Genomic DNA, 23213 nt, shown 5'->3' on the forward strand with positions numbered 1-23213 from the left:
TATAACCTCCTGTTACCTTTAGAATAGAGTCCAAATTCCTCATCAAGACTTACCAGGCCTCTCATGACCTTGACAGATGCTGTTTTACTTTTATAGCCTCATTCATCTGCACCTTCATCTTATTTCAGTTCCTCAGAGGCATTTCTTCTTTCCTCTTCCTCAAGACTGGCATCCACTGGTCTCTACATAGCACTGTGTCCCCTCCCCAACTTTCTGTCTTTGTCACCTGGCTCATCCTTCTCATTTTTTTTTTTTTTGGACACAATATAGCTATTATTTATTCCTGGAAGCCTTTGACCTAGTCTGGCCTCTCAAATCTGGGTTGGATGCCTTTCAAATATACTTTCATAGCATTTTATGCAAACCATTATCACTTAATTGCCTATTTACCTTTCTGTTTTCCACCTAAATTATGAATTATTTGAAAGCAGCACCTCTATCTCATTTCTCATTATATCCTCACTTCCTAGCATAGGGACTCATTTTTTACAAGGTACAATGAATAAATGAACAAACAAATGCATGAACACTGAGCCTTGGTCTTTGTATAGCTAACGACTGTTGTAATATTCTGTTTTTCATACCACTTTTGCAAAGATGCAGAAACATTCATCATGAGATTGTCTCATATCAACCTTTATAAGAAAGCTGCAGACATCATGTTAAATGATTTCTCAGTAGACTTTTCTGATGATCCAGCTTAAGAACCAACATGATTTTTTTGTAAACAGCAAGTCAGGATCAATTAATGGCTTATAAAACCAATGAATGGATCATAACCATCATTTAAAAATAATGAAATATAAAATGGAATAGAATAAAATAGAAATATCATAGTGTATCACATGTAGTAAGGGTGTGTGTTGTTTTGTGAAATTTTGTTTGTTTTATACACACACACACACACACAATACATATAAATGGTTGTAGTATGAAATGTGTTTCTTGTGTTTCACTGTGGTTTACCGCCAAGTTTTTGTAAAGCCTTGCCTTCAGCCATCTCCCCTCAGCCCCACGAAGCAGAGCTGAATCGGGAGTGTAGACTCCACAGTGATTTATGTGTAGATATTCTGTATTGTTTGGAAAATGAGACCTTTGCATTTTTTTGAATGCAAATGTCTGGTGTTCACTTCGTTGCTTACTCCTGTGAGTAGGAAGCTATGATCAGGATGTCCTCATTCTCTTTGGCAGCCTCCTTGAAGGGGCTGAGGACAGTGTTACCTGGAGACAGCCCTGACCAGTTCATCTGCTGGAAGACCGGGAGAGGCGGGCGCATTTCTGATGCCCTTCACCTTCTGTATGTGTTCTTGATCTGCACGTGCATGGCCTTGGGCAAGCCCCTGCCCCCCTTTCAGTTTTTCTTCTGCTTAAAATTAGTATATTGTATATTAAAAGAAATCACATTATTAGTCTTCTAGCCTCTCAACATCTTTTTAATATTTAAAAGTTGGCAGGCAGAGCAGACATACCATGGTATGTCCAGTAGTTTTCCATTTTGGGGGAATTCTTCATTTTGAAACAACCCATCAGCATACTAATAAGCAAGTGTTATTAAAGGCTCGTGTGTACTTAGTTTGTGTGAATAATTAATGTAAGACTGTTCTGTATGAGTAGGGAAAAATAGAAAAGAAATTACTAATAAAGATTTTATGCTTACATTTTATCTTCCTGCAAAGTTAACTTTTCAGAGAGTGGGCCAGGATAAAAGAGTGGGCCTTCCTTTTCTTTTTCATTCTATTAGATGCTGACAAAAGAAAAAAAGTGTTTGATATAATTAAATTGGGCTTAAGAGAAAGAAGATTACAGCTCTGATTGGAATACAAGTACAGTTGGATCTTGAACAACATGGGTTTGAATTGGGCAGTTTCACTTATATGTGGATGTTTTTTTCATAAATATAGTATAGTACTATAGATGTATTTTCTCTTCCTTATGATTTTCTTAATAACATTTTCTTTTCCATAGCTTACTTTATTGTAAGAATACAGTTTATAATATATATAACACACAATGTATTAATCGACTATTTATGTTATATCAGTAAGGCCAATAGTAGGCTATCAGTACGTAACTTTTAGGGGAAAGTAGAATCAGATTTTAAACTGCACATGGGGCTGGCCCCTCACCACTGCATTGTTCAAGGTCAACTGCAGTATACTTACTTAGGAAATTCCCCTTGACGTGGCTTCAGATAGATGTTTTAAGGAAAGTGTCTGTCTCCAGCAGGTGCATGTCCCCTTACGTAGGCTCTTTTCCTGGGGTCGGGCAGATGAACAGGGGTTTGACTCAGCACGGAGGTGCTATCCCAGCCCCTGGTGGGCACTGGACTCTGAAAGAGGATTTCTGGTGAGTTTTCAAATGTTCAGTTTTCCTTTTGGTAGAGTTCACAAGAACTGTGTTTCTTCCTCTGGTACAGTCCTATTTTCTTGTATCAGCTTAAATAAAGAGCTGCTTTTTCCTCTTGTCTGGTCTTGTTTCACCGTGTTCTCTGGCATCTTGGTGAGTGCCCTGTGTATGTGTTGCATCACCAGGGCTTGGTCACTAGTATTAAACTACACTGAACTGAGCCCCCAGCTGAGCATGGAATCAACATTTCACATCAGAGATTGTATTCAAGGTCTTTGTCCTTTTTTCCTTCCCACTAGACTGATTCATAGAACTCCTTCCCCTCCCCCAGGAAGAAGATCTTTGTAAGGGCAGCTTTATTCTCACTTGTTTGATGCATCAAATTCTGTTGAGTGCTTACTGTGTGCAAGGCCCTGCATTTGGCTCTGGGAATATGTGAAGTGATAGACAGTTTTGCCTTCAAGGAAGTCATTGCTTATTGGGAATGAATTTGTGAACCGTATTAGTCCCTTCAGCCCTATCAGCTATTGGATTATTCATACTACGAGAAGATCCATTACTACCGTAGGGCCAGACCGGCCCTATATTTTAGGACCAATCTGTATTTCAAAAAGAGGAGGATGTATTGCAGGAACTTGGTGTGAAAGGGTTGGAAAGGGCCAGAGGGATAAAACGGGGCAAGTGGCTCTCCCGAGAGCTCAGTAACTACAGAAAGCTCGTACTGCCCCAAAGGCTGGAAGAGCAGGGCAAAGGCTGTGTTCTGGAGCCTGTCCATGTGGGTTGCTGTGGATGATCTTGCAGTTGGGTCTCAGCACTGCATCTGAGCCAGTCCCAGCACTGGCTCCCCATTGCTGCTGTGGTTCTGGCCCTGGAGCCTGGGGCTACCCAGCATCGCCTGTCTCTGCCACAGAGACTGCCAATGCCTGAAGCCGATGGCCTCCCCTAGTATCGTGCCCCTCATGGACAGATTGAAGCCGGGTCTTCGCTGGCAAGGGAGTCTGGAAAATATTGTTTCACAGTTTCCAGCCTCCTGCAAATCTGAGGGCATAGAATGGCAGGACTGGGCATGAGTTCCACCAGAAAGTACCCAACATACCAGGTCAAGTAGCATCATAGCACTATTTGAGGCAAGTCAACCTCTCTCTCTCTCTCTCTCCTTTCTCTTTCTCAAAATCACTTTAAAGAAGCATCCACAGACTGGAATCACTTGGACAGTGAATGCAAGGTTGTTTCAGTTAGATTTGATCTCACTGTCGGTCATCACCTATATGAGTGAGGTACCTGGGCCCATCTACTTGCTGGGAATGTTGGTGGATTTTGTTATTGATCTCATTGAGAGTGTTAAAACTAAAGAACTATTCTAATTTTCCATTGGCATATTAGGAAAAGAACATTGTATAGTATTCATTTGCAAGAATGATATAAAGAAATAAAATTGCCTATTAGATAGGTAAACACTTCTTCAAAGGAAATTTTCCTTTCATAGAAAGCACAAATCATGTCCCCCAGAATAACTATGAAATATGAAACACTGCTGATGTCAACATCTTTATCAAGAATGTGGCCTCTGAATTATATTTATTTAGATTAAAGGTCTTGAGGAGCTGCTGCCCTAACCCCTTTCTCTGTCTGCTCTGGCTTCCCACTAGAATGGTCTTCAGCAGAGAAGCAATCAGGAGACTTCTCGCGAGTAAATGTCGCTGCTACAGCAATGATGCCCCCGACGATATGGTCCTAGGAATGTGCTTTAGTGGGTTGGGAATCCCTGTGACACACAGCCCTCTCTTCCATCAGGTGAGAACAATGTTTTTATATCTACCTTAGAGGGAGAGAGGGGGATTTTTCTTCTCACTTAAAGATCCTACTTCATTCCCTTCACATATTCTTCTGGAAACAATCTTAAGAACTATGGGTTGATGCTATACCATGTACAGCAGGAAAATGGAAGGCAGAAACCTCTAGAAAACGAAATGGTGTTCGACCATTGTCCTTGAATATAGGACCAGGGAAAAGCTGCTCTTTTTTCCCCCCCTCTATTTTTGAGTTAAAAAATTGATGGCATTTAAAAATTATTAAATGCTATCTAGAAATATACAGGAATAACCTAATATTTCCTGCTGTATATATGCCAACTGTATGTAATTCTCTACTGTCGTAGGTTTTTACACTGTCCACTGGTTACCTTTTTATTGGGCTTACTCCTCTTTGGTTACTATTAAGATGAGTGATTAAACACTATTAAGCTTCAATTTAGTATCTCAATAAGCATATAATGTTGGGGTTGTTGTTGTCTGAGATAATGTTTACCAGGGATGGTTGGTGCTCCAAACCACCATACCGTGGTTTGGAGAAGGGAATCCTCCACACTATTTTTGGTAGTTTTTAAGAATCAGGTCAGTGAATGTTCTGATGTTGTAAGAATAAATATGTTGTCATATTTAGTAACCAGTAGCAAATGCTATCATAGCAATATAGAAAATTGAACATGACAGAAATAGCACTATAGGAAATAACTTGAACAAGGCAAAGAAAGTGTTTGCATTATCAAGAAAGGCAGAATCCATTTCTGCATCTTGAGGACCATAAGGGAGAATAAAAAGAGACTTTTCATAATAAGAAATATATGAGAAACCTTTCTTCATACCAGTTAAGAGTACTTATCCATCTTTTAAAACCTTGAGATGTCTTAGCCATCTTAAGCCTATGTGTTGTGTTATGGGATGACTTAGAGAAGCAAATTATTTTCTCTTGCTCTCTCATAGTGTTTCACTTCTAGAAAAGGAAAGGTAATTAAAACTGTTGGTGTATAAGGGGAATGACTTATTATTGTTAATAATGTAGTGTTAGATTTTTACAGCAGCCTTCACTAAGGGAAGAATATGCTAGTAAAGAAAATGATAAAGAGAAAAAAAAGAAGAAAAATACTCTTTAAGCACAAATCCTTTGAAGATAATTTAAAAATGAAAAAAAAAATTGTCATTTCCCAGACTTTAAAACTCTTGATTTATCTAATTCACATAATAAATTTTAAATCTTTCCAAAATTGTAAAATATGCTTAAAGTGTATCCTCCCCAACAGATACCACTATATCTTCTAATTCTTAAGCCTCTTTTAGAGAGTTTGCTATAATTTAGAAATTATTTCCCATTTATAATGCTTGAACAGTGATCCAAATAGTGTATTTTTTCATATTGAAAAACACATATGAGGCAAAGAGATACAAATCCAAGATTCCTGAATAGTTAGAGATAGAGTGGGCTTTTGGAAACAGTCTCAGATACAAAATTGCCTGGGCCACTTTCCTTCTCTTTTTAGTCAGGGGAGGTTATTGTGAAATCATAGGCTTAGAAGGGGGCTTCAAGGAATGTCTAGTGTATCCTTTTATTAAAAACAAAGGATCTGGAGCACATGGTTTTCTGTTCTTTCAAAATTATATGCTACCAGTGGGTATGGCAGCATGCAATGGCCAGTGAATCCTCTGCATAAAATTGTCAAAATACTCATTCAGGACTCTGGAAATCAACCAAAGCATTGAGAAGCATTTATTCCTGAAAAACTGCTATAGTTTCAGTAAGACCAACAAGAGTATGAGGTTTCTCCCTGAAACCCCCTCTCCCTCCCTTCCCCCAGCCTCCACCTCTCCATCCACCCCAGCTTGGTTGGAAAGAGCAACAGCAGTTTGACCAGTATGGGCCTTGCTGGGGAAAATGGCAGCTTTGCTGTCAGAGGGGGTGGACTTGGTTTGGGTAGGGAGAGTTAAAAACCCATAGATAGGTCACCTAAAATAGTTACACTTGGTAGGAAAGAAATAAGAAAAATCTGCACCTTTATGGGCCCGAGGTTGCAGTCTCAGATATGGTAAAGGGATCTTAGCCAGAAATTTAATACTTAGTACGCTGGAAATAAGAGAGAAATAACAGGGCTAGGAAAGCTCTCCACAATTCTCTGGCTTACTGGGAAACCGTGTGCATGCACATAGGACACTGGATGAGCCTAGCAGAAAGTAAAATACAAGGCAAATTTGAGAACCCACTGAAGCTTTGAATGCACTTTCCAACCTATACATAGGTAGAAGCCTTATGAGCTTGTGGTATTTGAGCATAACTTCTGCCTATATCATAAGTTGACTAGTAAGCTATTCAAGCACAGAGGTGACCTCTAGCAAGACCAAGCTACAAGATAAAAGTTAGAACTAAAAGATTAGTGGAGGTATTAGTAACCACATACTGCAGTGAGAAAGATTCCACAGTGTAAATCCAGGCAAATCACTTTTTAAAAAGTAGTAAAAATAAACAGATTTGTTGTTACAATACATTCTCAAAATAATCAACTTCCAACAAATTATCATGATACAAAGCAGAGATTTGCTGAGGGAAAAATGTAGGAATAGAAACTGACTGAGTGGGACCAGATGTTGGAGTTGATAGATAAGACTTCAAGAAGCTAATAAAATTACAGTCACAGAATTAAAGGAAACCATCTTCATAGACTCAAAGGACAATATGATGACAATGACTCAACAAATAGCAAATCTTAATAAAAAATAGAAACTATGATAAAAAGACAAATGAAAATTCTATAGTTGTAAAACCAAATAATTGAAATGAGAAATTATCTGGGTGGACTTAACAGTAGATTGAGATGGCAGAAGAAACAATGAATTTGAAGGCAGATCAATAGAATTACCCAGTCCAAAGAAGACAGAGAAAAATGACTAAAGAAAAGTGAACAAAGCTTTAAAATACTTTAAACCATAAAGTGTACCAACATACATTTCATGGGAGTCCTAAAAAGTGAGCGGAGAGAGAATTGGATAAAAATTTTTTTTGAAAGAAATAGGGTTGAAACTACCCAAATGTGATGAAAAACATTAATGCATAGCTCTAAAAGTTCAACAAAGCTCAAGTAGTATAATCATGAAAAGAATCATACACAGAAGTGTTACAGTCAAACTGTTAAAAGACAATGAAAAAGTGAAAGTCTTAAAAGCAACCTAATGAAAAGGGAAACAAAAAATATAGTTACTGGCTGATTTCTCATTAAAAATAATAGAAGCCCAAAGGCAGAAGTCAAAAAAGAAACCAATCAACTAATGATTCTATATCCAATAAAACAATCCTTCCCAAACAAAAGTGGAATAAAGATATCTGTAGGTAAACAAAAAGTGAGAGAAATCTTTACTAGTAGACCTTCCCTATAAGAAAACTAAAGGAAATCCTTTAGGCTGAGTGAAAATGGTACAACGGTAATTAGAATATACAGGAAGGAATGGAAGAATACAGATAGGGTTAATATGGAGGAAAATATAAGACTGTGTGTTTATTCATATATGTATATATGTGCATATATATAATTAAAAGAACAAAAGTGTATAAACACACAGACATATATATTGTCTCTCTTAATTTCTTTAATAAATATAATATTGTTTAAAGCAGTAATTATGACCCTATTGTTGGGTTTATAACATAGTAAATGCAATATATATGATGATAATAGTGCAAAGGCAAGGGGGAGGAAATGAAGCTATATTGTAGCAATTGATTTTATTGGAATTAAGTCAGTATTAACCTAAGTTAAAGATGCATATTGCTATCCTTGGAGCAATCTCTGAGAAAATGATTTTAAATATATAGCTTAAAATATCAGTAGAGGGATTTAATTATACACTAAAAGATTTTGTTTAACCAAAGAATAAAGGAGAAACAGAGGGACATAAAGCATGAGACATATAGAAAATAAATGGCAAAATGACTGATAAAAATTCAGGTATATCAATTATTACATTAAAAATGAATGGACTAAACTCTTTAGTCAAAAGGCAGATATTGTCAAATCTCATAAAAAGCAAGATTAGACTATATGTTGTCTATAACAGACAAGTACACTTTAGATTCATAGACAAATAGGTTGAATGTAGAAGGATGGGAAAAGATGAACCCTGCAAACAGTTAATCATACAGAGTTTGAGTGTCTGTGTTAAACACAATACACTTTAAGAAGAGGAATATTACTAGAGAGAAGGAGGGATATTTCATAACCAAAAGTCAATACATTAAGAAGATAGAATAATTATAAATGTATATGTATACCTAACAGATCTTCAAAATATATAATTATAAATGTGTATGTATATCTAACAGATCTTCAAAATACATGAAACATAAATGGACAGAATTGAAATGAGAAATGGACAAATACAAACTACTTGACTTAACTGACATACATTGTTTCATCTGACAACAGCAAAATGCATGTTCAAGTGTGCATGGAATGTTCTAAAGGATAGATCATGCACTAGTTCATAAAACATGTCTAAGCAAATTTTAAAGGCTTGAAAACATACAAAATATATCCTCCCAGCAATGGAATGAAATTAGAAATCAACAGAAAAACATGGGAGAATTTCTAAATATTTGAAAATTATACAACACATTTTAAAATAATCTTGGGTCAAAGAAGAAATCATAAGGCAGGTTAGAAAATAACTTGAATAAAAATGAAAACAAAACATAACAAAAGTTTTTAGCATAGCTATATAGGGATTAGAGGGAAATTTATAGTTTTAAACATACTAGAAATTCATAGGGGTGGGAAAAATTAAGGAGGGGGAAATCGGAGCAGGAGACAAACCATGAGAGACTATGGACTCCGAGAAACAAACTGAGGGTTTTGAGGGGAGGGGGTGGGGGATGGGTTAGCCCAGTGATGTGTATTAAGGAGGGCACGTACTACATGGAGCACTGGGTGTTATATGAAAACAGTGAATCATGGATCACTACATCAAAAACTAATGATGTATTGTATGGTGACTAACATAACATAATAAAATTAAATTAAATTAAAAAAATCATTAATCTAAACATCTGCATTGAAACCAAAGAATATTATTCAAATCTGAATTAAGTGGAATAAAAGAAATATTAAAGGTTAAAGCACAAGTCAATGTAGAAAACAGAAAAGCAGCAGAAAAAAGTTAGTTAAGCCAAAAATGAGTTATTTTGGAAAGATCAGCTAATTTGGTAAACCTTTAAGCTAGGCTGTCCAAGAGAAAAAGAAAGAAGACACAGATTACCAAAGTTAGGAATGAAAGAGCGGACATTATTGCAAATCCTACCAAAATTGTGCCTACAAGTTAGGCAATTTAAATGAAATGGGAGAAATTTCTTGCATCACACTCATTAGCAAAACTGTCTTAAAAAGAAATAGAAAAATTATCTGAACCTACATACATTGATGGAATGGAATTAAAGTAGTGAGAAAGCTTTCCAATTCATTTTATGAGGCCAATATTAGCCTAGTATGTCAAAGACACATATTGTTGGGGTGCCTGGGCAGAGCAGTTGGTTAAACTTCTGACTCTTAGTTTCAGCTCAGTTTGTGATCTCAAGACTCCTAAGATCGAGCCCCGTATCAGGCTCCACACTCAGTGGGAGTCTGCTTAGATTCTCTCTCTCTCTCCCCTTGCCCCTCCCACCCCCACACATGCTCTCTCTCTCTCTCTCTCTCTCAAATAAATAAATCTTAACAAAAAGATGCATATTGTTATCCCTAGAGCAAGAATTTAGGAAATCACTCCAAAAATATTGCTAAAAAAATAACAGAAGGGATTAAAATGATATATGACAAAAGTAAACTACAAGCCAATATTACTCTTGAACATAGATGGAAAAATCCTTTACAGAATATTAGTAAACTGAATCCAGCAATATATAAAAGGGGTTATATGCCATGACCAGCTGGGATTTATCACAGGAATGCAAACTTGATTTAATATCCAAAATCTATATACCATATGAGTAGAATAATGAATAAAAACCACATGATCCTCTCAATAAATGCAGAAAAAATATTTGACAAATCTAACACCACGTCATGATTAAAAAAATGAAAACAAATAGAAAAACAAAAAACAACTCTCAACCAAATAGAAGTTCCTCAATCTGATAAAGTGAATCTTAAAAATAACAAAATTGGGAACAAGGTAGGAATGTCTGTTCTCACCACTTTTATTCAGCAGTATATTCAGTGTTTAACCAGTGCAATAAGCTGAAAAAAATATATATGTATGTATATATATATTTACATACACACACATATATACATAACTACATATATACATACATACATTACATATATGTATACAGATACATAGTAAGGATACAAGTTGGAAGAGAGGAAGTAAAACTGTCTTTATCCACAGACCACATCTTGTATGTAGAAAATCCTACAGATCTACCAAAGGAAAAAGAAACTACCAGAACTAACAGATGAGTTTAGCAAGGTTATAGGCTACAAGGTCAACATACAAAAGCAATTGCGTTTTTGTTTTTTTTTTTGGCAACAAAAAAATCTGAAAATGAAGAAAACAATGTCATTCAAAATAGCATCCAAATGAATAAAATACTCAGGAATAAATCTAAAAAGGAAGTTACACTGTACACTACAATGAAATTCTGCTGAAATTAAGATCTAATTAAATGAAGAGATATATACCATATTTATGGTTTGGAAGACTCAATATTGCTATGATGGCAATTTTCTCCATTGGTTTTTAATAAATATTCACTTAAAATGAATTTTATTATTTCATCTATTCATAGTGTTTCACCTAAAATTAACTTATTTTGAATGTCTAAATGACATTCTGGATCAGAGATGAATTTTTACATTAAGTCCCTTACAATAAATAATAAGCACATCTTGCCCCCATCTCCACTCCCACTGCTCCTTTGACCTAGTTTTTACCTCCAGGGCAGTGTGATGAGGGCCAATTCAATTGTCCTACATAAGTGGTGAGATACTCCATAGGCAAGGGACAAAGAAAAATTGTTTTCTCTGCTTCTAAAGGTGAACTTCCTTACTTCAGCATTTTGGTATGCAAATAAATACCCCATTCTTCCTTGAAATGTAAATGTATCCCAGGGCGGAAAGTGTTCAGGTCTTTCTGGCACCTTGGGGTTTACCCTCAGGACTTAGTTCAGGGATATAACCGTTGGCCTCTCCAAGAGATAAGGGGAGTTTTACTCTCCTTTAGGATCTGAGCAGTTAACTAGACAAATGGAATGTGAACTGTTTCTTGTGGGCTATAGGGCTTTTTTACAGGAAATTTTATTTCTCCACATTCCCCAAATTCATCTATAGATTCATTGCAATCCATATCAAAGTCATAGTAAGCTGCTTTGTAAAAATTGACAAGCTGATCCTAAAATTTACATGGAAATACAAAATAATTCTTAAAAATGAGATCAAAATTGGAGGATTTACCTTTCTATGATTTCAAAACTTACTATAAAACTATGATAAGACAAGCTGCTATTAGTATGAGGATAAACACACACACACACATACATATCAATGGAACAGGATAGAGATTCTAGAAATAAACCCTTTCATTTGTGGTAAACTTGTTTTTGACAAAGATGCCAAGGCAGTCCAGGGGAGAAGTGGTACAGATGGTCAGTCGGTGCTAGAGCAATTACGTATTTCCACACACAAAAAAATGAACTTGGAACTTAGCCTCATACCACACACAAAAATTAACTCAAAATGGATCATAGTACAAAAATATAGGAGCTAAAATTATAAACTGCTGGAAAAAACATAGGGATAATTCTTTGTGACCTTAGTTTAGGCAGAGATTTGGGGCATCAAAAGTATGATCCATAGAAGGAAAAATTCATAAATTGAACTCATAAAATTAAAAAAAAACTTTGCTCTTCAAAAGATATCCTTAAGAGAATAAAAAAATTTCATAACCTGGGAGAAATCATGTATCTGATAAAGGACTTGAATCCAGAATACATAGCACATCTTTTACAACTCAATAAGAAAATCAACTGCTGAGTTTAAGCTGGGTTGAACAGACATTTCTCTAAAGAGAAAGATTGAACAGACATTTCTCTAAAGAAAATGCATAAACAGCTACTAAGCACATGGAAAGATGCTCAACATTATTAGTCATTAGGGAAATGCAAACTAAATTCACATGTATAGAATGCCTATAGGCAAACAGATCATTCCCAGTGCTGCTGAGGATGTAGAAACCTGGACGTCTAGTGGGGATATAAAATACAGTCACTTTGGAAATGTTTTGGCAGTTTTTAAAAAATTAAACATATACGTGGCAGGCCATTTATGATGACATAGATCTCATTAGTCCCCTCCTGCTGATACTCATACCCTGCGTTTTCCCCTCTCCTGAGTATGAGCCAATAGCATATGGCAAAGGTGATGGGATGTCTCTTCTATCATTAGGTTACAAGGGATTGTGACTTCCATCTTCCTTGTAGACTCTCCCTACTTCCTTCCTGGCTTGTAGGTTTTGCTGAAGCAAGCTGCAAGGGGGAAGGGTATGAAAGTGAAGCCCTCAGCTCAGTAGCCCCCAAGGAACTGAATGTTACTAGTAACCACTGAGTGAGCATGGACGTGGATCTTTTCCTAGTTGAGCCTTCAGATGAGATCATAGAGCCTGGGCTGACATCCTGATTACGATCTTGTGAGAGACCATGAAGCAGAAGTCCCAGCTATGTGTTGCCAAGACTCCTGACCCATGGAACCTGTGTGATAATAACTATGTGTTGTTTGTATGGTGTATCCACTCAATGTGATATATTGCTCAGCCGTAAAAGTAATGAACTACTGATGCATGCAGCAATGCTAATGAAGGAAGCCAGGCTCAAAACATTCATAGTGTATGGTTCCACTGATAAGAAATTTCTAGAAAAAGGCAATACTATAGAGAAAAAGCAAATCAGTGGTCCCCTGGGGCTGCCAGTGAGGGTGGGGACTGACTGAAAATACACGGCAGGGAATTTGGGGGGAATGGCCGTAGTCTTCTAAAACTGGATTTGTGGTTGCTTAAATATGGAAATCTATAAATTTTCAAACTACCATGACAGTGTGCAAATTGTATGGTATGTAAATCGTATGTCAATACAGCTATAAAAAAATGTGTTTGTCTAAGGAAATACAAATTTGATCTCTGTTGCACTGTTCAATGTGCTCTAACATTTACAGATTAAGTTTTAATTTCACCCAATGTATGTCCTTCCGTGCAGTTTACACCATCTCTTCCCACGCACAGCTTCCCATCATGCTCCATGTCTGTTCCTAAGGCCTCCTCCTTTGCCCCAACCCTGCCTGTTTGGTACTTCCTTTTGGCATTTTGGGCACAGAGATGTGATTATCAGAGTCCATCTAGACTTCTTGGTGTTACAGATGCCTCTGTGGATGCCTTTTACTTCTCTAATCTTGTTCTTTTCCAAAACTGCATTTGCCAGAAATGATTAGCACATACTAATATTTAGTAAACCAGCTCTTCACTCATGTCCTAACATGCAACTGCAATCACTTCTGGAATCCGCATTAATAGAGGGAAAGATATTATGGATTTCTTTTTTTCCTGTGAGATGCGTTTGTGTCTCTGAGAGTTCATTTTTAAATGTGAAAAACAACCCAAGATTTGTTTCCACTGTTTTTCTCTTTCTTCTGGGAGCATTGTGGAATTATCTGAGAACTGAATTGAGAGTATGTTTTTCCTGGGGTTTCTTCCAAGCCAGTAAATTCCCAGAGGCCTTGCAAGTAGACATCACATATGAATCCCCTCAGCTAATACTCAGAACTTGCTCAACTCTGTTAGACATTATTCTAGTGTGTATTTTTGGTCTTTGTTTCTCTCTCTTCCTTTAAAATTGCCTTCTTAGATTTTGAACTCCATGAGCATTTAGAATTTTTAAAGGACAGTGCATGTTTGGTATGGAACTTCTCCCCCCCTCCCCGCCCATCATTTTGAAGTCTTTTGTGCAGTTGTTATTGTTTGAACAGTCATTGGAGCAGGATATTTGTGCCACCCCAGGATAAAGCCCCCCAAGGGGGCCAGGGCAGCTGTTGATGTGCACACGGAATGAGGACCAGCTGCAGGTGTGCTGCCAGAACACTGGACTAGAGCTGGGCACCTGCTCTTGTCCCCATTCTAATAGGTGCCAGTCCTGTTGACCTAGGGAATTTATAAATTCTGTGAGCTCCTGCTTCCTCATCTATAAATTGAGGATGAATCAAGATACTCTGATCATCTTGCAAGGTTGTTTCAAGGGTTGAATGAGATAAAATTTAATGAAGGTATTTTATAAACCATTTAAGAGGATTTATGTAAGTATTCATTACAAACATTTAAGCAGAATGTAATAAAATACTAGCATAGAGACTAGTTTTCAAAATGTTTCCTGTCTAGCTTTAATAAAGCCCAGATTGTTTTAGTATTGATAACCCAGTGAGTTACTGTATAACACAGGTGGGCTATATAAATCTGTAAACAAGATAAGCATTGAGAGAAACGTAAATGCTTTGTTTAGAGTAAAAAAAAAAAAAAAAAATAGTATCTGGTTTCTGTTTCCTTCCATACCCTGAAGGTTACTTCAGTCTCAGCCATCCTAGGCTACGTCTGATTCTGCTTAAACTTCATTTTGTAAGTTCTAGAGAATCCTGAAATGATGACGATGCAAAAACTTTTTAGGCCCTCTTGCAAAGTGCTTCTGGTTACTCAATGTTTCCCTTGCCATTTCTGGAATCAGACTCCATATCTGGGTAGGAAGAAAGTGTTGAGTTACCTCACCCTTCTCCCTGATTCCTGATGAGCTCTGCGTTTCCCTACACTGACATCAGGGCAGTGGACAGGCAAGGGGAGCCCCGAGAACACTTCACACACACACACACACACACACACACACACACACACACACACACACACACACACACACCATGTATGGCTAGAGTTTCTTTAGAGAGGCCTGGGAAATAGCAATCTTTCTGCCTTTTGCAGAAGTTATAATAGTCACTTAAATGACTTACCAAGGAAGTAAGATACTTTATATCTATTACCATGGTTGAGGAATCTCCCAGAGGTATGACTATGGAACATAGAAGCAAAAAGTGGTACATTTGGGATATTAAAGTAATTGGAGATACAAAAGCAAAGAGCCTCGCATCAGAGAGAGGGTATTGGAAAAGATTTTCCTTTTTGCTTTTAGATTCTCTTAAGCAATATCAAATATTGAAGAAAAGCAGTCACTTCATAAATTCAAATGCTATTCTGAAGCAAAATTATTTTCAGTGAATAAAGGAATGTAATTCTCTGTTCTTCTTCCCACAGGCTCGGCCCGTGGATTATCCCAGGGACTACCTTTCTCACCAAGTTCCCATATCCTTTCATAAACACTGGAACATCGATCCAGTAAAAGTGTATTTCACGTGGTTGGCACCCAGGGAGGAAGACAAAGCCAGGCAGGAGACAAAGAAAGGCCTTAAGGAAGAGTTATAAAACATGCCGGCCTGTGAGCACAGTTTGGGTCAGAGACAGAATTGGAGACTGGCCTAGTCCTGCTGAGCTGTGATCATTACTGCTTCCGCGTGCCACACGGCATTGGAAGCCTTCTGACTTTAGGTGGAAATTACGTATATGGTATTTTTTGAGGGGGGAGGAAGCAGAGTCATAGGGAAAACAGATTTTTTTTTTCTGGGAAAAAAATCATTTGCTTTTTGCATTATGCAGTTACTGTACTATACCACGATTACTGTGTATTTTTCAAGCTGTGATACAGCAGCTTTATTACTGTCACAGAAAAATAAATGGTACCAGAAGTCTCCTTCCTGTTTTCTCTCTTCATTATAAAGTGTCAGATGGGCTTGAGACTGAGAAGACATGACTGTATTTATATATATATGCTCTAGACATATTCTCCATATACTATATATATAAACACACACACTTCATACAGAAGAGGCAACATCTGGTGACATGGATATTATCACGGCATGAACTTTTTAACCATATTACTGATGATGAAAATTATTTTCTGGTTATTCAGTAGGAATAATGCTGTATTAAATATCACTCATAAAACATCATAAAAGTCGAGATATGAAGTCCCCTGTAATCTATAATTAGGGTTGTTATGTTTTATCTATTTCTCTCTTTGTGCCTCGTAAAAAGAGAATAAGAAGTCTTCTGCTAGAGCTTTCTATTTCTTTAGAGGTTTATCTGTGTTCTATTTCTCCCCAAAGCCCTATCTTTATGACCTACTTGTAACACAAAAGTATACTGGATGCTGCCAGAAAATAGGTGTTCTCAATATTTAAAAACAATGTTGTCGTGCTTTATTCAAGTCAGTGAGCTCTGTATAAGTCTCAGGAAGTGAATTAAATTAATTTGTACCTGACGTTTTACTCTTAGTTTTCTTTGAATGTTACTTAATGACTCTCTCCTGGCTCATAATAAACCCTCCAGTGTACCCATTAAACTTTAGTGGAAGGACAGTGTGGTGATTTGGCAACTTCCCTGGGTTCTTACAGAATGAGATTTGAACATAGTATTTTGAAACAGCTCTAATTTTCAAATTATATCTTTAATATATAGTAATTTAACACATTCGTTATTAATTTGTAAAAAGGACTCTTAATTTTTAATTATATAATTCAGTTTTTCTAAGGGTGTTTACATAAAATTTGATTTTTGTATGTCTTAAACTAATTTTGGTCTAGTAAAATACTTTCCTCTTTTTTAAAAATAAAAATTGCTATCCATTAACTTCGCTTGTAAGGCTTTTATAGCCAAGCACAGGGTTTTAAAGCCATACCACCAAAAGTACCCATGTGTGTTTTTTAACAGTACATTTTCTTGTAGCTTAGATTGGACTCATTTCCAAAATGATGCAATAGTATTTTGACTGTGGTTCCAAATTAGCAAATACCAGGACTGGTGTGTTTTCAGTGGTCACCAAATGCATTGGATTCATTTTTATGAAAGTGGATTTTGTGGCCTGTCCAAGGAATGGATCAGAGATGATCAACTGGTTGAGAAGCACCCTAAGGATTTCTAGATCTGTCAAACTGTTGGTGATGACATCAGCATCATTGGCGTAGCTGGGATTGTTGTCGGAGCTACCACTGCCAACACTTTCATGTCATCTGTGATAATACCCCTGGAGGACCTGGGTGCCTAATCCAGTGGAGAAGAGGCTTTGGTTCTTCCTGCCCCCGCCTCCCAACTGTCAAACTCAGAATATAGCATATTCATTCGACAGGAGTGAACCGGCATCTGTACATGACGATCTATGTCAAGCTTTCTTATGATCAGTGCCTTCTACTGATACCGGAGCACCTCCTCTGGTACTTGTAGGTATTTTGTGAATTATGTTTACTTTTTGGAACTATGTAAGTCTAACCACAAATAAAAGGTCTTTGCCTACATTACTCATTTCTCCAGTGTAGTCATTAGTCCAACCTAGAGTGGGAAGGGCAAAGGGAAAAAGAATGACTAAAGTCAGGGGGAAAAGTTGGTGGCTCAGTGAACACAGTTCTCAGAAAAATTAATAAGCTATTCTTTTAAGAGAAAAACCATCAGACATTGAAGATATATTTATACAAAGTCTGTGAAACCATTATCTATCTTATTATATAACAAGTGGAGATGTTATTTTGGAACGGATTCCCATACAGTTCCTATCTACATTTTGATTCTGAACTTCCCAGGACAGGTAGTGTACTATTCATATTTCTTGTGCCTTTTTAATAGGAATTTACTTCCAAATGCTTTTTTTTTTTATCCTAGGGATGTCAACATCAAGGAATAACTGGAATGCTATTTTTTGCTTTTAAGTCACTTCTGATATAACTAAAGCTAAGTTGTCTATGTAGGATTTTACATCTTACAGCTAAATCAGAAATTCAGATACAAACACAGCCTTTATGGAATGTTCGAGAACATAAAACAATAGCACAAAGTGATGATATGCACAGGTATGTAAGTGTCAGTGTTCTCTGAATTTCCTGATTATTGAATACCTTTAGTGTTTCCACATCCATATCCATTAAAATAGCTTATGGGTTTTTCCTCAAAAATTGATAATAGAAGAATGCTAGAAGAATTTTAAGAATGTTTCTATTGTTTTTCATTCATAATCAGAGATGTAATTTCAGGACACCTGGGTGGCTCAGTCAGTTAAGCATCTGCCTTCAGCTCAAATCATGATCCCAGCGTTCTGGAGCCCAATATGGATTGGGCTCCCTGCTCAGCGGGGAGTGTGCTTCTCCCTCTGCCTCTTCCCCCACCCCTCCCACTCATGCTTTCTCTCTCTCTCTGTCTCTCTCAAATAAATCTTTAAAAAACATCAGAGATGTAATTTCTGTGGACTAAAATGAATCAATCAATAGATTCATTCAGCAGCTCTGTATTAAACACCTACTATGTACCAGACGTTCCAGGATGCCCCTTATCTGTCCTCTTCATCACTCTACCCCTGGCATCTTTGAATGCCTGGCACATAGTAGGTGCTACTGTTTATGTTCCCAAGAATTCTATAAACATGTCACCTGTAAAATGTGTTTTCCTCCTATCTGTAGAAAGTGAAGCTTTTGTATCTCATGTTGTCTTTTAGCACAGGTTTTCCCTTAAGAGGCACTTACATTCCTTGTGGGAGTAGGGGTAGGTGCAAGGAGAAGGAATGTAAAGCAGTAAACAGATGAAGGAATGAGATGATTTCTAATAATGATAAATGTTATCATAAATTTTAAGATGTAAGATTCTAGGAATGTCCACATGTGATGAGAACAATCACACAGAAAGCAAGGTTGGTACAATGACTCCATGGGCAGTCCTGGTGAAACAGGATGGAATCCAGAGCTCAGTGGAGGGATCCACTTTGATAGGAGGGTCTGCTGTCAAATGGGAGCAAAGTGTAGGCACAGAGCGTTTTAAATTTGCTGACATGAAAATGTGACTGTTTGAACCTGGTCACTTCTATTGTGAGATAGTAACCTGCTGAGAATATTTGACTTTTTACATATGTTTGTTCTTTTTTTTTTAAATGATTTTATTTATTTATTTGAGAGAGAGAGCAAGAGAGAGAGTGTGAGCCATGGGGGGCAAGGGAGAGGAAGAAGCAGACTCCCCGCTGAGCAGGGAGCTCGATGAGGGGCTCGATCCCAGGACCTCGGTATCATGACCTTAGCTGAAGGCAGACACTTAACCGACTGAGACACCCAGCACCCCCATATGTTTGTTCTCATGAAGAGCTGCAACGTGAATAATAACAATGCCAACCATGTACATAGAGCTTACTCTGCTTGGCACTATTCTAAGGGTTTCATATATCAGCTTATTTCATCTTCACAATAACTCTTTAAAGTAAGTACTATAAGTACTAAAGTAAGTACTATGTTTTCCCCAATTTACACTAGGGGCAACTGAGGCACAGAGAGATTAAGTAACCAGCTCAAAAGTCACACAGCTGGTAAGTGGAACAGCTGGGTTTCCAGCCTAGACATTTTGGCTCCAGAGTCTATTCATTGAATACCTGGGCTCTTTCGCCTCTCCTAAGAAGAGAATGTAACACCAGAACAGATAAAGATGACCAAGAATCCATGAGTTAATCATAAGTAACCCTATATCAGAGAGATTAAGGGCAAATATGATTAAATATCAGATAAATTATAGAAGCGAGGTGTATTGGGAGGTTAAAAAATGAAGAAACTGGCTACTTGAGATTGAATTTTAAATTTCTGTACCACGCTTTGGACAACAACACATGGAGTAAGGGTGAAAGTACTCAGGCACGGTGACTCAGCAGTTCTACTCTGAGGCATAGACCCTAGTTAAACTCCTACACCAGTGCACCAAGAAACATGTATAATAATATTCATAGCAGCATCTGCGGTTTGGGAGAACCAAAAGCTGGAACCAATCTGTATGTCCATTGCTTGAAGAATTAATAAGTTGTGGTATGTCTTTATGATATCACATTATGCAGCAATTAGTATGAATGGACTACCGCTACATGAGACATTTCCATGTTAAGCAAATAAAGTCACAGAACAAAACTTTTGGTAGGATTTCTTGTGAATAATTTAAAACCATGCAAAATGAAAGAGTAAACAAAGAGATACACGCATATCTAAAAAAATAAAGAAGAATAAGAGAATGATAAACACAGAATTCAAGATAGTAATTACCTCTGGGGGAAAGCAAGGAGGCTATGCTTTCAGACACATGGGGGACTCAGAGGTAACATTAATTTCTATTTCTTAAACAGGTTGGTGGGTACATGGGTGTTTATTTCATAGTTTTTATGCCTGATACATATGTTATAAATGCTCCCTGTTCAACATTTAATTTTGATGTAATTAATGTTAAACTTGATTTAATTAAAAAACCCCAAGAGTGTCTTGTTGACCACTTAATGTGTGAGTACTAATTTCTGGTGGTGGTTGCAACAATTTATCACGAAGTGGTGGCTTAACAAAAGCAAAAATGATTATATTCTGTCCTGCCTGTGGAATTTTGGGAGTCTAGCAGCCTTCTTTCATTTTGTCCTATTTCTGTCCCTTTGGGTCAAACAGGTATCATTTTTGCTTGTGTAACAGTCTCAAAAAACCCGTGGGTCTCCTATGTATATCAAGGGGACTCATGCCGTTGGACCAGGTGCTCCTCCACAGATCCTTCCTGACGATCTCATCTCTACGCCTGGCTTCTGCTCCGATGGTTGAGGGGATCCACGAGTCATACACTTAATATCTTCAAGGGGCACTTTGTGCGAGGGAATACTCGGATCTTTCCATCCTCCCGTGGCACTAGCAAAAGACTGTTCTGGCTCTGCTTTTGGCTTTGTCTTCATGGCATTCTTTCCTCAGAGTCAATCTCCTAATTTGGGTATCCTTTACAGTCTGGATTGGCTAAAAATCTCCCAAACCATCAAGTTCAGTTTCCTTTTTGCTTAGCAGTTTGTCTGTCTCTTTCCTCTCAAATGTTATTACAGGTTACAAGAAGAAACCAGTGCACATTCAATGTGTTGCTTGGAAATCTCAGCAAAATATCCAGGCTCATTGCTTACAAGTTCTACTTTCCATGTAACTAACTATAGGAAAAAATTCAGCTAGACTTTCTGCTATTACAGACCAAAGATCCTCTTTCTTCCAGTTTCCAAAAATATTTTCCTCATTTCCTTCTGAGTTCTCATCAGCAGGGCCTCTAAAGTTCACATTTCTACCAACATTCTATTTATAATAGTGTATGTATTCTCTAACACGACATAGGTTTTCTTCCCCATGCTCCTTACTTCCTCCTGAGTATTCACTGGCAGCATCTTTAACATCCATTTCTACCAACAGTTTGTTTCAAGCAATGTAGGCTTTTTCATTATGCATGTCAAAATTCCTCCAGCTTCTACCCATTACCCATTCCAGAGCCACTTCCACATTTTATAGTTATGTATTAGAGCAGCATCTCACTTCCCAGGACCAAAATTTGTACTTGTGGCTGCTATAATAAATTGCTACAAACTTGGAGGCTTAAAACAACTGAAATTGATACGCTTACGGTTCTGGAGACCAGAAAGCTGAAATCACTATCACTGGGTGAAAATCAGAGTGCTGGCAGGGCAACCCTTCCTTCAGAGGGGAGAAATCCATTCTTTGCCTCTTCCAGCTTCAGTGACTGCTATATTCCTTGGTTTGTGGCACGTCACTCCAATTTCAACCTCTGTGCTCACGCTGACTTCTTTCTATGTCAAATATCCATGTCTCCACCTCCCTCATAAAAGGATACATGTGATTGCATTTACAGCCCACCTAGATAATCCAGGATAATCTCCCCATCTCTAATCAGACCTGCAAAATCCCTTTCTTGCCCTATCAGGTAATGTTCATGGGTTCTAGGAATTAGGACATGGATAACTTTTTGAGGGAGAGCACTAGTCAGTCCACTGCAGTGTGCTACCGTTCATTGATAAGCTATTTTCAGACATGACCAAGCAAGATATTGAGCAACTATATTGTGCCAGGCATTGTTGCTAGACGTCAGAAGGCACTGGGCTCTCAGTGGTGCCACTTAGATCATCCTACATCAGGAAACACACACACACACATTTTCTTTTTTTAAAAAAGGCATTCTTTATATGGAGAAGAAATTAAGCTAGAGACCTGCATACCAGTTTGCTGGACCTTTTCAGACATTCCTATATCTAGGATTTCTTTTCACTATTTTTACCTTCCTGTTTTATTCCTCCTCTGAGTTTCTTCTGATTCCACATCTGGAACTGGGAGCTATTCTGCTCCTTTATGTTTAGGTAGAATAAGCACTGGATTAAAAGGTCCTAGCTCTCCTTTCACTATGCAATCTTGGGTGATTCACTGGGCTTCAGCTTTGTAATAAAATGAAGTGGTTTGAACTTGAAAATGTTATGATTCTACTGTCTAAATATAGGGCCTGTATTACCAAATATGCCATTACTAAATATTCCCAGTGGGTGCTATTTTCACATTTTTATACTCCATTATGAAAAGAACTTAATTTTAAGACTTCAAGGTTTTCTAATTAAAATGAATTATCTGCTCTATCAATCTGGAAAATTGTGTCATATTGAATTTAATTAATTTGAAATATACTTGGCTTTCATTCATGAATTCAAAAACATAGGAAAGCTGTAATAAGACAGTTTTAAGGTAATATTTTTTCCTGAACGTGAAAATTAACTTTGGCTCATTCAAAAAAATATGTATTATGTTTCTATTATGTTCCAGATACTGGACATGCAATGGTGAGCAAAAGCAGAAAAACTCTCTGTCCTTGTAGACTTTATAATCTAGGCCACAGATTACTACTACTACTAAAACAATATTCATAAGCTTTAATAAATGCTGAGAAGGAGTTGGTCTTTGATTTGAGGTACAAAAATAAAAAAGCAGTTAACCATATGAAGGGGTCAAAAGGAGAGCATTTTAGGAAGAAGAAACTGCATATGCAAGCGTCCTGTGGTAGAAGCATTATGGCTTCTTTAAGAAACTAGAAAAAGCTGGATTGCTCTAGGATCACAAT

The 23213-nt window shown here is 37.3% G+C and overlaps 1 protein-coding gene across 1 annotated transcript in view; it reads left to right on the forward strand.

Moving 5' to 3' along the window:
- The window catches only part of B3GLCT (beta 3-glucosyltransferase), a 136112-nt gene extending 118516 nt beyond the window's left edge, over positions 1-17596 (forward strand). The window contains exons 15-16 of the mRNA XM_028106794.2: positions 3996-4140; positions 15498-17596. Coding sequence (XP_027962595.2) covers positions 3996-4140; positions 15498-15665 — 313 coding nt within the window. The 3' untranslated portion in view covers positions 15666-17596. The remainder of the gene's footprint in view (positions 1-3995; positions 4141-15497) is intronic.
- The last annotated feature ends 5617 nt before the right edge of the window (positions 17597-23213 follow it).

The sequence above is a fragment of the Eumetopias jubatus genome, unplaced genomic scaffold, assembly GCF_037043125.1.
Source record: "Eumetopias jubatus isolate StellerSeaLion01/CBP00866 unplaced genomic scaffold, mEumJub1_p1.0 scaffold_3, whole genome shotgun sequence".
NCBI classification, from domain to species: Eukaryota; Metazoa; Chordata; class Mammalia; order Carnivora; family Otariidae; genus Eumetopias; species Eumetopias jubatus.